Source organism: Montipora capricornis, chromosome 13 (assembly GCF_036669925.1).
Source record: "Montipora capricornis isolate CH-2021 chromosome 13, ASM3666992v2, whole genome shotgun sequence".
In the NCBI taxonomy this organism is placed as follows: Eukaryota; Metazoa; Cnidaria; class Anthozoa; order Scleractinia; family Acroporidae; genus Montipora; species Montipora capricornis.
The window spans coordinates 36,309,942-36,324,941 of record NC_090895.1 but is presented as its reverse complement, the minus strand read 5'-3'; the positions used below and the strand labels follow the sequence as shown (position 1 = coordinate 36,324,941).

General features: G+C 39.1%; 1 protein-coding gene and 1 pseudogene across 1 annotated transcript in view; one reads left to right on the top strand and one right to left on the bottom strand.

The window, feature by feature from the left end:
- The window catches only part of LOC138030792 (uncharacterized), a 94,998-nt gene that overhangs the window by 52,572 nt on the left and 27,426 nt on the right, over window positions 1–15,000 (top strand). Inside the window, 13 exon segments of the mRNA XM_068878665.1 lie at window positions 213–336; window positions 1,064–1,112; window positions 1,486–1,550; window positions 1,626–1,934; window positions 3,102–3,272; window positions 7,311–7,439; window positions 8,493–8,777; window positions 8,999–9,148; window positions 9,151–9,209; window positions 9,465–9,510; window positions 9,512–9,743; window positions 9,916–10,109; window positions 11,360–11,506. Of these exon segments, the coding sequence (XP_068734766.1) occupies window positions 213–336; window positions 1,064–1,112; window positions 1,486–1,550; window positions 1,626–1,934; window positions 3,102–3,272; window positions 7,311–7,439; window positions 8,493–8,777; window positions 8,999–9,148; window positions 9,151–9,209; window positions 9,465–9,510; window positions 9,512–9,743; window positions 9,916–10,109; window positions 11,360–11,506 (1,960 nt within the window).
- Window positions 5,407–6,895, bottom strand: LOC138030180 (uncharacterized; annotated as a pseudogene).

Here is a 15,000-nt window from a genome sequence, read left to right as displayed (position 1 = left end):
GAAACTGGTGTAGCCACCTTAAACATGGAATTCTTTACGGATGAAGGGACAATCTTTGGCCGGGTGAACGTCTGTCGTTAGTAACTTTATTCAGAAGTCACTTGTCTGTTGATTGAAGTTTAAGTTCAGTGATCGGGGATTAAAAAAACCATTGCAAAAATTTGTTAGACTATCTTAGTGATATCAGGCACATTCTGTTATTGTTTGTTTAGCGAGTGGCGTGATGGAGTGCTAACCGTGTTGCTTCGAAGACAGGTTACACAGTTACGACTTCACGATTCTGACAGGAAGACTACTGGAAAGCCTTTGATGAAATGGCTTCACCTGGATGGCACGGTAATCTATCGCATTGCATGAGTACCGTGAAACCTAAACCATTACAACTACGATGACAAGAACACCTGAAAATCACACAAGCCAATCACAACACAAATGCAGTCGGTTGAAACGGTGGAAAGACTCTGCGCACAAGTGATGATTGGTTTCGTTAATTTCTCATTGCAGAGACAATTGCAAAGAATGTGGCGCGAGATTTTGCTCGCTTTCAAAGTGAAGAAATGCTGATGTCAACCGATCGAAAGATTTCTTTGAAACTCCAAAGAAAAGCGATTTTATAGTGGGCTCAAGTTTTCAAAAGAAGTGTTACTAAAACTGTGATAAGTCGCTGCCACATAACGTCTTAATTTTGTTCGCAAGTAGCAATTAAAACAGTTATTAGAAAAATTGCTGGGCGTGCAGGGCTTCATTAGGAAACTTAAGCACGCGCGTTTTTGAGACGCGGACGTCAACCGGAAGAGAACAATTCGCTTGAAAGGACAGTGTTGTTTCCCGGATTTTAATACGAATCACCACTAATGGAGAAAAGGTACTTAGCAATATAAATGTGGTTGAGTGAAGACAAGTTAGATGGGAAAACAGCTCACTTCCGGTTGCCGTCCGCGTCTCAAAAACGCGCGTGATTAAGTTCCCTATTTGTTTTTTTATTGGCCTCATAAGTGGGGGTTTTATAGTATCTAGCTGAAATCTCAAATCCGACAACTTACTGAATTTTAATTCAAATTAGATTGACCCAATGCAGATGGAACTGTTTGGAGCGATAGTACAGAACACAGGTATGTCATACTCGATCTACGTTTCCTTCGAAGTGAAAACCGCCCTGAAAACAGCGCATTCCGTTTGTGTCCTCTTTAACCAAAACGGCACCGAGAGGTGTTTTTTGTGTAGAATTGATTAGGCATTAAATTGCTTTTTGCTATAATGGAATTAAATTGTGGATAGAATATCTCTTGAGATGAAATAATTGGTCCACAAAACCTCTCTGCTGGATTCAAGTGTGCGGGTATTTTACGCTATAATCTTTTCGTTTTATTTTTTATTCAGGTTTCCTCCCATAAAAACTACAACGAGAAACTTATTGGCTTCTGCCACAACCCAAATTCTTTTGCAACCTCAGCAACTTTTATACTTCTTGTTTTCTTGTTACAGGAACTGTTGTGCTCGCAAACAACGAAAGAGTCCAAATACCTGATGCTTTGCTCATTCTATGGGAGGTGAGAGCAACTTGTTGCATCACATTCTGCCTTCGATTCGTACTCATCCTTTGATTTTTATTTCCTCTTTTGAAGTTGGAAACGTTAGCAAATCTCAGTCCAGCGGTCCTTTCTTCAGTGGGCATGCTCTGCATGAACACTGCTGATGTCAACTGGCCTCTTCTTGTTGACCGTTGGCTCGCCAAACGTCCCGAACGTGAGGTGGATGTGTTAAGAGAATTATGTGATCGCTATATTGGCCCAACACTGGAGTATCTAGCATCGAAAACATCGGTTCCACCCGTTTCGGGAGCACCCCCAACACAGGATAAACCATCGCAACTACGTCACGTGGTATCTGTGACCGAGATGAGCATGGTGAACACTTTGTTGACTCTGGTTGAGGTAGGCTTTAAATTGCTAAAGAATTTAATTCTTGGAGAAAGAAACGATTGTTCTTTTTTCATAACAAACAAATTGCAGCTCACGCGCTCTCCCGTTTTTTCGGTGCCCCTGCTCTTTTTTGCCAGTTGTAACTGGTTCGTTTGTTTTTGTCTTCGTGCTGATTGGCTGGAAAAGCTTGATTTGATTCAAGTTTCACAGGGTTTTATTGAAACCTTTTCCGCTATCCGCCGCGCATTCAATCCTTTCATATTTTTTTGTGCTAATCTGAGTAAACGTTTTCTTATGTTTTTACAAGGTGAGGCGTCGGCTTACTTGGTGACTCGCTCCGTCCCACTTCGACTATCAATTGAATCTCATGATGTTTAAAAGGTTTTCAAAACGTCGCGCCTGAGTACTTTCTTGCACTTTTTGAAGTTACCCTTGAGAACCATAGCTTGGGGGAAGTAACTTTGATCTGCAATTGTGAAAGCCTACAACCCAATCCCCTGAAACGATCGTTTAGGCAGTGCAGCCCAGTGGTTAGAGCGCTTGCCTTGAGATCCGGGGATCCCGGGTTCAAGACCCGTTCTGACCACTCCTTGAATTTGATCCTGTTAGTCCCTGGTTCACCTTCTCAGCTGCACTTGTAAATAGCCAACTGGTTTGCCTCTGGCCAAGTGGGATTCTTAACACAAACAGTTGTTGTTAAATGCTCTGTTCTGTCGTGAGTGTGTTTCATTGGCCCTGAAAAGCCCCTATAGGGAGTTGTCAATTAATTATGTACTGTATTGTATATATTCCGGTGCAACTCATGGAATGATCTCTCCAATGAGGTGTTGTTTTTATTATTAGAGCGATTTTCAATTGAGTGTCGTAAAACCAAGTAATTACTTTGGCCAATCAAAAATGACGGAGACAATCCAGTAAACCAATCAAAACTCGCAGTAATTACACGTAGCCGACACAAAGCGCGGGAAAATGTGCACGCGCGAGCCACGATTGGTTGAGAAAGTGGCGCGAGAACTTTGAACCAATCACTGAGTGAAGTAATCATAAACCAAAGCAATTCGCTAATTACCCTCGACACTCAAGTGAAAACCACTCTATTATGGATATTATTAGTTTTAGTAGCACCTTTACCTTAAATACGCATTAAGATATGATAACAGCTCTACTTTTGTTTTTCAGGCTATCATCTCTAACTATCAAGACTTGATGCCCAGCGAGTTTGAGAACTACTTCTGTTATGCTGCCCTGTGGGCGTTTGGTGGTACACTAGTGGAGGAGCATCGTCCTTACTTCAGCCAATGGTGGAAGGAAAAGTGGGCTAACTACGTTATGCTTCCCGGTGACGATGAGGTTAATGTCGTTCGTTGACCAAGAAAGACAGTTTAATAATAACAGAAACCCATAAGGGTTGAAACGTGTAACGGCCCCTTGTGTGCTGGGAAACAAGCTTCTGAATATTCAATTTGCTAAGTACCATATTTGGAACAACAAGAGCGAGGGGTTTCCAAATATGGTACTTAGCACTGAAACATTCAACCAATCAGTTCGCACTTAATATTCGGAAGCTGTGAACGCGCGTTACATTTTTCTGATAATAGGGACCTTAAGATTTGAGGACGTCATCTGTCTAGGACGCCACCGGAAGTTCGTTTTCGCCTGATAATGTCACTGCGCATGTCTGTGTGTGAATGGGACGGCGTTTCACATTTAGTGAGTACGCCATTTTTTTCATTTCGCGTCCTACGTAAAACGTGAGTATGTTTTTGTTTTTGGAGCTCAAATTATTCATTTCTTTCGCCGTTTTCGCTGTGCTTTTGGATGTTCTATTGTTAACAGTGCTTGTTATTTCATAGATAGACGATGGATTCCAGTTCCGAGTAAGTACACTCCACATACTTTCCCTATTAACGGAATGGAAAAATTTATCATGTTGAGCATCAATTTACCATCTCATGTGAGAGATCGACTGATGTAAGAAGAGTGTAGTTTTTATCAGTAGTCAAACTCTCACAGCGAGCCTAATCAAATGTTTTCGAGCGCTGCAATTTTTCCTTTGAAGTCTCGATATATTTTCCTTCTGATTGCCATGTTTTGATTAAATTCATGACTTTGTAATTTACTGGTTGCTCTTACACCGTTTCCGCGGCTTGAGAATAGATATATCGGAGATGCTTGTTTTCTGGATAAGTACTGTAATATATTTATTTCTCTCGTAATTAAGGCTCTCATATTTATTATCCATGTAAGTTTCATTCCACTACAATGCAAAGAATACTCGCCGCTATTTATAAAGCCTCCATGACATTAATTTTTTCTCTCTATCAAAGACCAGTTAAGTTCAGGATTTTACATATATGTCTTTCTTTGGGACAATTTGAACAAAATGATACCTACTTTTGAAACTTGTTACAATTGAAATGGTGTTTGATTTGTCGTGAAGTGGTTGTTGAATTTTAATTTGCTTGGGTTATATTAGAGCATATCAAACATAAAAATCTCAGCAACTAATGCTGTTCAATTCAGTTGCATTAACTCTGAAGATATATAGCTTGAAATGTAGGCTATTGTAGTAATATTTGCTTTTCTTTTAATAGAGTGCCAGCTTTTCCAGGGGTCCAGATGTGGACCAAAGAGCATGACATTCTGCTGTGCAGGGAAGTTCTCTCAGTGAATCCATTTTCTGCAAAAAGAAATTCGAATGAACGAGGAAAACTGTGGGAGGAAATTAGCACCAACCTGAATAGCACAAGTGGAGTGCGTTTTTTGTAACAAAAAGATCAGTTCGGGATCACCTCAACATATTAATTAAGAGGTACAGGAAGAAGATGAATGCTGAAGAAAGGTCAACTGGAGTGTCACCTGAACCTACAGAATTGGACCAAGCACTGGCTGATATTATTGAAATGGAGGAAGTCGCTTCCACCTCCCAGGAGATTGATGAAGCAGTGATTAAAGAGAAAGAGGACACTGATAAACAGAAAGCTGAAAGTATAAGAAAAAAGGCAATGGAGAAGTTAGGAGAAACCCAGAAGAGAGCAGTCGAGGAAGGAGAACAGGAAAACCATATGAAGAAAAAGAGAAGGAGTGGCAATGAAACAATCTCATTTCTGCGTGAGAAAGCTGAAAGCGAGAAGGCATTGAGAGAAGAAGAGTTAGCAATACGACGAAAGCAGCAAGAATTGGAGGAGAAGAAGCTGGCTTCTTATCTTGATCAACAGAAATCTATGATGGAGCTAATGCACCACCAGCAGCAGCAACAATCTCAGATCCTCATGGCTGTTGTTGACAAACTTATGAACCAAAAAAGTTAGATCCCTGCACTCAGGAGTATTTTCCATTGTTTACCACATTATACCATAATCTTATTTGTTACAGCTTTTTTTAATTCATTGTATTGTTAAGAAAAACTCCATTTAATGGAGGTTTATCAAACGTGAACAACCATTTCGTTCTTTATTCAATCTTGTTGTGCCATAAGTTTACATACTGAAGTTGTGTTGATTAAATAAAGTTTTGTCATATTACATCAATAATTAAATCAAGCAAAGTATTCTTGCAACATGGGTGGGTCCAAATCAAAATACTGGGAAGTGGTATTACCATAAAGGCATGTAAGGGCATTCCTTAAAAGGGCACAAACAATGTACATTTTACCTATTTGGCTGAGCCCTATTTTTAAGTTTTTCTTAAAATCGAGAAAGCAAAAATAATTAATTATGTCCCCAAACAGCCATTCCACTGAGCTTCTCACTGGGCTCATGGAACTGTTAAACTGCTGCATTGGGGGAGTCAGGATGCCATTCCGAAATGGAGCTTGGAGGTGTACGCGAAGAGGATAGGCTGGGTCCCCATATACACAAAGGCTGCCCAGTTGGGGAGAAAGCAAAGCTTTGGAGATCATGGTACAGTCCTGAGTCTCGTAGCATTCCTGCATCATGCTTTCTGCCCTCTGGAAATAGTAAAGGTTTGTAGAATTAGGGGGGTGAAAATTATTAATAATTGTTGATAAAAGCTGCCATTCTATTTATCTTTACTGTTGTACTGTTTGGCTACAAAAGATGACCCTATGTTATAGGGTTCCTGCCTGTTTCATTGTGGTCCTCACATGTTTGCTATTTTACTGTTCACTGATTGTATATGACAACATATGAGAAGTATGTAAAAGAGGTACTGTGACCCAGGTCTCCAGTAGGTTTTCTTGTGTTCAAATTCCTGCAGTGTTATAACAGTAGAGCCCAATGCTAAAGCTTCTGATTGTTTATAAATATAAATAAAATTGAACGATACAGCTATAATTAAACACACTTACCAACAGGACCGTAAAGATTGGCAATTAGTCCATTTGGAATGGCGATTGATTGAAATTTCAGGGCATGCACCCTCTTGTGCCCATTGTAAACAATTCTTTGATTGGTGTTTGGGCGACAAATTGGACGAACTGTACCGTCCACAAAGCCGAAACAATTGTCGAGGGCCGCACCTTTATTTGAAACAGCTTCAGCATATGTCTGTAATGCATGGGGATTTAAAATAGTGTGATTCCACTCTGATATCCGACGACCATGATGCTCAAATATAAAATCAATGACTGTATTACTTATCATGGAGATTTCAGGGACAGGTCTGCCGAAAGTGCTTATGAGGTCGCTGTAGCGGCAAGGGTATGCCAGCCTTTTGAGAACGATGCATAATCCTTCAGTACTGTCACAGATTGTTCCTTGTTTACACTTTATTTCGTCAGGCAAGCCAAGAACATCAACCAAGAGAGGAATGTCGTATTTTTCGAAACGTAAATCTGTCTTACACTCGGCCTCACTTTTACCTTGCAACGTAAATCTTTCATAATTCCAAAAAGGATACTCTGGATTTTTCGATTTGTTAGCATCATACAACATGAGAAACTCATCCTCATTGATTATTTCCTCGCAAAAACTTACAAGAAGTTCGTCACGCGCTTTCCTGAAGGACGCCATTCTCGACCAAGGCGCTAGAAAAAGTCGTATAATGATTAACTAGTTAAAGTAACTTCTGAACAACTTTAAAACGCCGAGGTCAGGAATGTGTTAGAATAACTTGAACTAGAAGAAGAAGAAGACTTCGCGTCTTTTTACACGTTCAACGCACTAAATTTGTAAACAGTTACTGTGAGATGAATGTATAAAACGGCGCCATGTCTTCTTCTAGTTCAAGTTAACCTAACTTCGCGGTGACCGTACTCTTGAGAACGAATGCTGCTGATATTTCTTGACATTTTGGCGACGTGAATCGCACGCTAACCCGTGCCGTCACACTCTACTATGTTTGCAAGAAACTGAGATTAGTTTTTAGATGACGAATCATTGGTTGGTTCACACAACAAAATAATGATTACGTTTCATCTTGCAACAGGTGTGGAATTACTACGTATTTCCTGAAACCCACGAATTTTTAAGCTGGGCAGACTCAGTGCCACCTTACTCACAGACAGCAGCTGAAGGCATTCCTAATGAGGCGTATGTTCACACCATACAGAATGAGGTCAGTAAGAGTGGCACTCTTGAATAGAGAGAATAGGGAGATTAAACCATCATATCAACGGAAACGGCAGGTGATTACCTGCTGCATGCAATAAAAGCATGAAAACTACACTCGCTTATTCTTACTTTTCTTTTTCTCTCTTGAGAGTTCCCAGAGTAATCCGAGAAATTGCACGACGTCTGTAGATAACAGGAAAAAAAATAATGACCTAAAATCAACCAAGTGTGTTCGTTTTTGGCAGAACGCAAATTTTAGCTTGGCGTTTGCCATAAAACGTGATGCTTAATTAATTTAATAATTAATTAATAGTTAATTAATAATTAATTATTAATTATTTAATTATTAATTATTAATTATTATTAATTTAACGATACCAAGTAGAGAAATTAATTAAGCATCACGTTTACGGTAAACGCCAAGCTAAAATTTGCGTTCTGCCAAAAACGAACACACTTGGTTAATGAAAATTAAAAAATTAATTAATAATAATTAATAATTAATGAGGAAAACGGCAAGAGTCAATTCAAAATTTGCTGCAAAATCGGTTTATTGCACTGCAGGCCATTTCTTGCCCGCTTTCAGATACGTTTAGGGGCTTGTTGTTGTTACAAGCGGTATATGCATTGGCTACATACGCCAACCCGTTTTTACCTCAAGTTAGAAGAGAAGTCCCTAATTAACGACACTTTATCGAGTTGCGCATGTTGCTTGTGTTTTTGCTTGCATCTGTGGACCAGTGTAACCAGCAAATACAAAGAAAAAAGTAGAAAAAAACAATTAAATACAAAGAAAAAATTAGTAAGAAAAAAACAATAGAAAAGTTACCATTGTTTCGTGAAAAACAGCACTCTGTCTTTCATGTCAAATGCGTAGCCTCATGCCTCACAATCAGTCTCAACCAATCATAAGCGGGATGCGTTCTTAACTTGCTCAAAGTCTGGACACCTACAGTTGCTTCGAATTCTGTTTGGTCTATTTGTCCTCATCGAAATCGGATGAACATGAATTATTTCACTCGTCATGTTTGTTTCCTTTTTTGTGTTTCATCCACAGCGCATTTCCCATCTTGTTGGTTTTACTTAGTGATGGTAAAAAGCGGTTTTACTGGTCGGCGAAGCCGGTTGTGGAAAAACGTCCATTTTGCGTCACCGTCTAAAACAACATGGCGGCGATATCGGGGAGGTGTTGAGCTTGACTGTCTTCTGTAACAAGTTCACAACATCTAGAAGTCTATGGAGAGAGATGTCATCTTGCCTGGAGTGGAAACATGCTAGAACTTTCGTCCCTAAGGGAAACAAGAGATTAACTTGCTTGGTGGATGACCTCAATCTTAGTAGGGTAAGTTTTTTGGGTCATTACATGGCCTATTGGTCTCATAAAACGGGAAGCCGTAGAAATGACCTATGAATTCGCTAGCTTGTCTGATAGATAGTTACAACGGAACCTCTGATCCTGATCTACTCCTTTATTGTAGTTTCTGTCAAAATGGAAAGGATCCTGTATAGTCCGATTAAAAGTGTATTCGAATGTGAGCCTCAATATTTCGTTTTTTGTGTTAGGTGAACAAGTTTGGCACCCAGACTGCCCAGCAACTTGTACGTCAGCACATTGATCATGGCGGCGTGTTTGATCCTGATTGTTATCAATGGCGGGAAATACATGACGTCACTTACCTTTCAGCGTATAACCCACATATCCCGCCAACCACTTCGCGCGCTTAAACAGCAGGCTGTTACGTCACTTTGCTGTATTTAACATCGCTTTCCCAAGGTAAGTAAGTTCTTGTCTCATTGAAAGACAAGTAGTTGAAAGGGAAAGGGCTACACTTAATTTTGTATTTCGTTTCTCAAAACTCTGAGGCTAAATCGCAAATAACTACCTTGCTTGGCAACTAGTCATCTATTTTTTTCAAGGGAAATAAAACGATTCAACGAAATTATACAGCAGACTTGTAGTACCACGGCATAAGGCACGAGATATCCTAATTTTTTTCCCGTTTTTTTTTTTTTTTTTTTTTTTTTTCAGCCAAAGTGAACTTCATTGCATCTACACTCAGCAGTTGGAAAAAAACACTTATAATTCACGCTTCTCAGTCCCAGCACACAGCCATTGACACGTCCTCTCAGGAGGCAGCCGAGGGACACTCTCAACAGCAAGGGACTGGAGATCACGACAAAGCCATCCGGGACCTTCTATCTGCTATAATTCATGTGACAGTGGAGCTTCAGGATCATTTGCGTGGAATGTTTTTACCAACCTCCCAGCGATGTCATTATATTTTTACAATGAAAGACTTGACCATGTGTTCAGGTATTGTCTGGTTTAGTTTTCTTTCAAATACATTCCACACACTTTTTTTTTGTCAGTGATGTGTGAACAGGTGCCTGGGAGGTGGACTGTGGCTCGGTTGCCTAGTGACCTCCTTGCTGCTGTTACCTTTACGGTTCCAATAAATTGGCGTAGTGTTGTAACAAAGTACTTTTCTGTTCACTTTAAAGAAATCTCTGCCTGACATTGCGCCCGGGCTGTGGACCAAAAGACCTTTTGTTGTTATGGAAACATGAATGTGACTGGGTTTATGGGCATCGATTGGTCGACTCTGTGGATAGAGAGCGATTTCAGCAGGCCTTCCTAACTGCTGCTAAGAAACGCTTTACAGATGATGAACAGGTAATAATTCAATGTATTGAAAGTGATGGTAAGAGAAGGAATAAAAAGATGTCTTTATCAATCGTGACTAGGATTTTTGTAAAAAGGAGTCGAACCTATGAACTTCCCATTGCCTGGGAGTTACGTAGGACAACTATGCTCAGGTGGAAATTGTCCTGCAGTATGAAAATACTACAGTAATCGGAATTTCACGGGTTCGACTCCTGTTGGAAGTTACCATTGATAAACACATGACATCTCTTTAGGTAACTAGTATTTGATGTAAATTTGTATTTGGGTGTCGTCTTGAAAATTGAACGAGCTTTCGTCTTAAGATGATTCCTCAGTATTGCACTGCACATCCTGTACTGCGCATATGGTGTGTCAATATTTGTAAATTGGTCAAATTTACAACATTGTAAACTATGGCTTAAGTCGATCATACACGCTGAAACAGTTCTCAAAACACGTGAGAGAAGTTGTGAATGACCCATAACCCTTTGCGAATAGGCGCGCGCATTCCGAGTACGTGGCGAATTTTGTTGTTTCAATCTACGAGAATCGAGATAGACAAGTACGATGGTCTTTTGCTCTTAAACGAGTACAGTGACCTATATTTTTTATTGCATAATTTTGGTGTGCAAAATGATCTCCTTTAAATATATATATATTTTAATTTATCGGAAGAAAAATTTGGTCCCAAATCAGTGCCCAAGTGCTAGAAGACTTGATATTTAAAATGAGTTCACTGTCATTATTATTATTATTATTATTATTATTATTATTATTATATATTATTATATTATTATTATTATCTTGTTTTCGCACATTGGATTTCCAATGGAACTTTAGTACTCCAGGAAGCTTGGTGACAACAAGTCTCCTCAAACTTCTAGGACCTTCCTAAGAATCCTTGCCGTGTTCAGAATAACACTTTTCTGAAGCTCGTCTATCTTGGTCTCTATACCAATATTCGCTAGTCTCCTCTTTAAATCCTTTGAAACTGTTCCAAATGTTCTGATTACAATAGGAATTACCATTGTTTTCATTTTCCATAACTTCTTCAATTCTCTTGCTAGATCCTGGTATTTCACTACCTTCTCGACTTCTTCTCCTCAATACGGCTATCAAATGGTATTGCAAAATCTATTATTATTTTGCAACATTTTTATTATTATTATTATTATTATTATTATTATTATTATTATTATTATCCTTGCATGATGCTCATTTGTGTTAATCATTCGTGGTCTAATCATGTTTGTTGACAGCTGACAATGGTGACAGGTGCAACTCCATTCTTCACAAACCTAGTCGACTGTGAAGATCCTTTGGGTGAAGTGATGGGAGCTAGTTCGTCAGAAGGAGCTGAAGACGATGTGCATCTCTCGTTTAGGAATGTTACAGATATCAAAAAGGTTTGTTTGTAGATTGGGTCCCTTTACAGTGACGTGTTGAAAGTATTAAGCATGACTAAGATTGCTTTCAACTCGGTCACAGTAAGCTGTTTTTTTATTAATGTGAATTTGGACGACTCTGATTGGTGAATGCAAAATCGTTCGTCTTGTTCTCAGCCAAACAGAGCAAAAAGCATAACACAATAGTGGCTTGCTTACTCACGTTTTTTGGCGCATAAGGCCGGCTACTTGTGTTCGACCTGTGTGTTGATTTTTTCGTTGCATTACCTTTTTTTGTTGTGATTGGTCAAAGCCATTACTTGGGTTAATAACAAAGATCTCGCTCACGATTGGTCGAGCGCCAAAAATTCTCGCTCCTGATTGGCTGAACGTACGTCTTCCACACATTCAGTTGTTTTCTCTGTTGTTTGAGCAAAACAACTTCGTCTTCATCGAAGTTTGTCTTTTAATTCGCGCTGCATTCGCCGAAAAGGCATAAAGATTAGAACTAGCTTTAAAAGATGATCTGGAATTTGAATTTTCGAGTGACAAGAAGAAGGGCAAAAAATTTTTTTTCATGAAAAAGCTTAAAACTTGGATCGACTTACATGGCGCCCGGCGTAGCGGGATTGTGTGGTTGAAAAAACAAAATGATTCCTTTCGTCAAGGGCTTTCAGTTTACCACGACATCTTGCAGCTCAACAAAAAAAAAGTCACAGAACAATTTGCCATTGACGGGAGGAACAAGTAGCTCAAATTTGGTGGATTTCTTTGGACAAACCGTTTGCTATGTTTACGGATGCGTATTTGCAAGTGGTAAAAAAACCTCTACAGCACAGGTGAATAAAATAAATTGAAGCTTAACATTTGGTTTAATCGTTGTTACAGTTGTTCACGAATGAAACTCGTATTTTCCTCTCGAGTGGATGTAAATAACAATCATCTATACTCGTTTTGGACGCAAAGAACAAGTTGACTTGCTTGTCTGTTTGTCAGTTGTTTTGCTTCCGAGCGAACGAGTGTTTTAACTCCGCTTAGCTGTCTGTTTTTCGAGGTGCCTCAACAGTGTTAAGAAAATTTTGCCCTCTTTGTTATTAACAAGTAATCGCAATGGGTCCTCGTAAAATTAAGGATTAATATCACTTGTGTTTTCAGAAGTTGCTGAAATTGCCCTCGTCGCTGCGCCTGGCCCGCCATAAGCAGAAACCAAAATAATGGCGGTCTCTACTGGCGAAAAGTTTCGAGTTCGTGTCGTTATCTGTGTAGTTTTTCTTCCTTGCCTTACGTGTAGACGGTGTCAAAAAGATCGAGAAACGGTTGGGCTGTTTATGGCAAAAAGTCACAGCAAAGTACTTTCGAATAATAAGGGGACAACAAGTTGTTTTGGTGTGGAACTCTCACGTAGTCAGTAATCTTGCGAAAGTTGGATAATTCGAAGGGCTCTTCAAACACACATAAGCAGACTAGACAGACATTTTACCGCGTTAGTTTTGATTCCAACCTACGTGTTTACCTCTCACTGTTCTCTCTTTTGCTCTGTTGGGCATTCTTGTTTGAAATGTGTTAAAATATCAAGAATTTCAGCTACATTATGAAAATAAATTCACACACACACCCAAAGTTTACGGTAGTAGCTTGCCTTTTTTGGTTTCAAGTTTGTTGGCATGAACGCGAACAAGCGTGAACGACGGGCCAAAAACAGCAGCTTTGACCAAATTATGGTCTGAGTAAACAGCCAGAAAAAAGAGAGTTGGTAATGTTACCACGGGAAAAAAAAATTTTTTGAAATTGTGGAACGTTTGAAGCTTCTGACAGAGAGTAAGTCATGTTAAGTCTTGGTTTCGTGTATTGCATGGAGCACCTCCCATTTGAAAATTACTTAGCTTACATGGTGTTAGCTTCAGGGAACTAGAGCAAGATAGCTGGTTAAGATTTTGAGTTTAAGCACATCCCAAATCCCTAGGGAACTAAATCTGAGGACCTGAAATAAATAACCACTGTCTAAAGGGCATAGCAAGGTCTATGATTCCCATGTTGTAATTGAACAAGCTGCCCTCTTGAACCTTGTACAACTGTCTCAATCTGTAGGAATGATCCTTCTCTGTGTTCATTTCCAAAGAATCAGACTATTCAAGTTGAAAATTGATTACAAAATGACAACAGGAAATTAGTAAGTTCTGACTAGACCAGGCCCAGGGAACAAAGCGATGTTAAGAGTGACACACCAAAGAGAGTATTCCTTTTTTAATATCAAGCCCCAAGCTTTTTAAACTTTTACAAGTATAGAACTAAAATATAATTTAGTTTGTTAGTCCTTCGGAAGTATAAGATATGAGGAAATGGTCAACAACTGTATTCACAATAAATGGATATCCAAAACGTAATGATCACGAGTGTTTTTTTTCATATCAACTTGCTGGTCACCTTACTGAGACTATGACATGTAACATTTTATTATGTAGGATGGATGTAACTCCAACTAGTGAAATCTTAACTGTACATTGAATTTATAAGCAACAAAGAATCCCATCCCATGTATGAGCCTCATGAATTCAGCACATCTGTTAAATTTACTGCAAACAAATTAATTATCTATGAGTGTTTAAGATTCCAATCATAATCCAGAACTTCAAGAGCTTCAAATACGCTGTTTCACATAACCAATTTGCCCATTTATCTTCATTCACAACTGGTTCTCAAGGTAACACCTTTCCACAAAACTTGACCTCTCAGCCATCACTTCTGTCCATTGCTCCAATTGTTGAGCCACTGCTCATCTACTAAACAGCAGAGAATACGCTGTCAGTTCTTTTGATCCTAACTTTTAATTCTGTACATGAAACACTTTTTCCAAAAAGCAAGCTTACTGATAAACCTAAGACATGGAGAATTATGGACACTTTTCGAGAAACTTTTCGAGAAACTGTGATGAGTAAACTCTTCAAATTAAAGACATGCAATATGGAACTCTTTTCATTCTTCTAGATAATTTACATTCCCCTTGTCCTTTCAATTAACAGCCTAACCTTAAAACTAAATAATAATTTGCAGAGTACTTCTGATCATGGCTCAGAATACATGTCTGAACAGATGTGTCACTACAAAGCACAAAACAGACAAGCTTCTAATGCATGCATACAACCATTAGCCTCTTTGAAAGCCACAAGCATGGGCTACAAGGTGGCCTTATTGCAATCAGCTCTTCTGGAAACATCAGTAACTTCATCAGATATCTTGCAGGAATGGTTATGCATGAGTGGGGGGCACAACTGCAAGGATCAAACATGGCCATTTTTTAGTCTCTGAGTAAACATCAATAATATAGGGTTTCATTTCTTTCAACTTAAGTAAACCATTCTCTCCCTCTTCCTCACACTATCTTGGTTTTTACATACATTGTAAATGCTCATAAAGATTTGCTACACTGCACCCAGAATTAATTCAACATTTTTTGGGTACAAATAACATTCAAGGTAATATGTAGATGAACTCCCTTGCTTACTCTCATTGCAAAT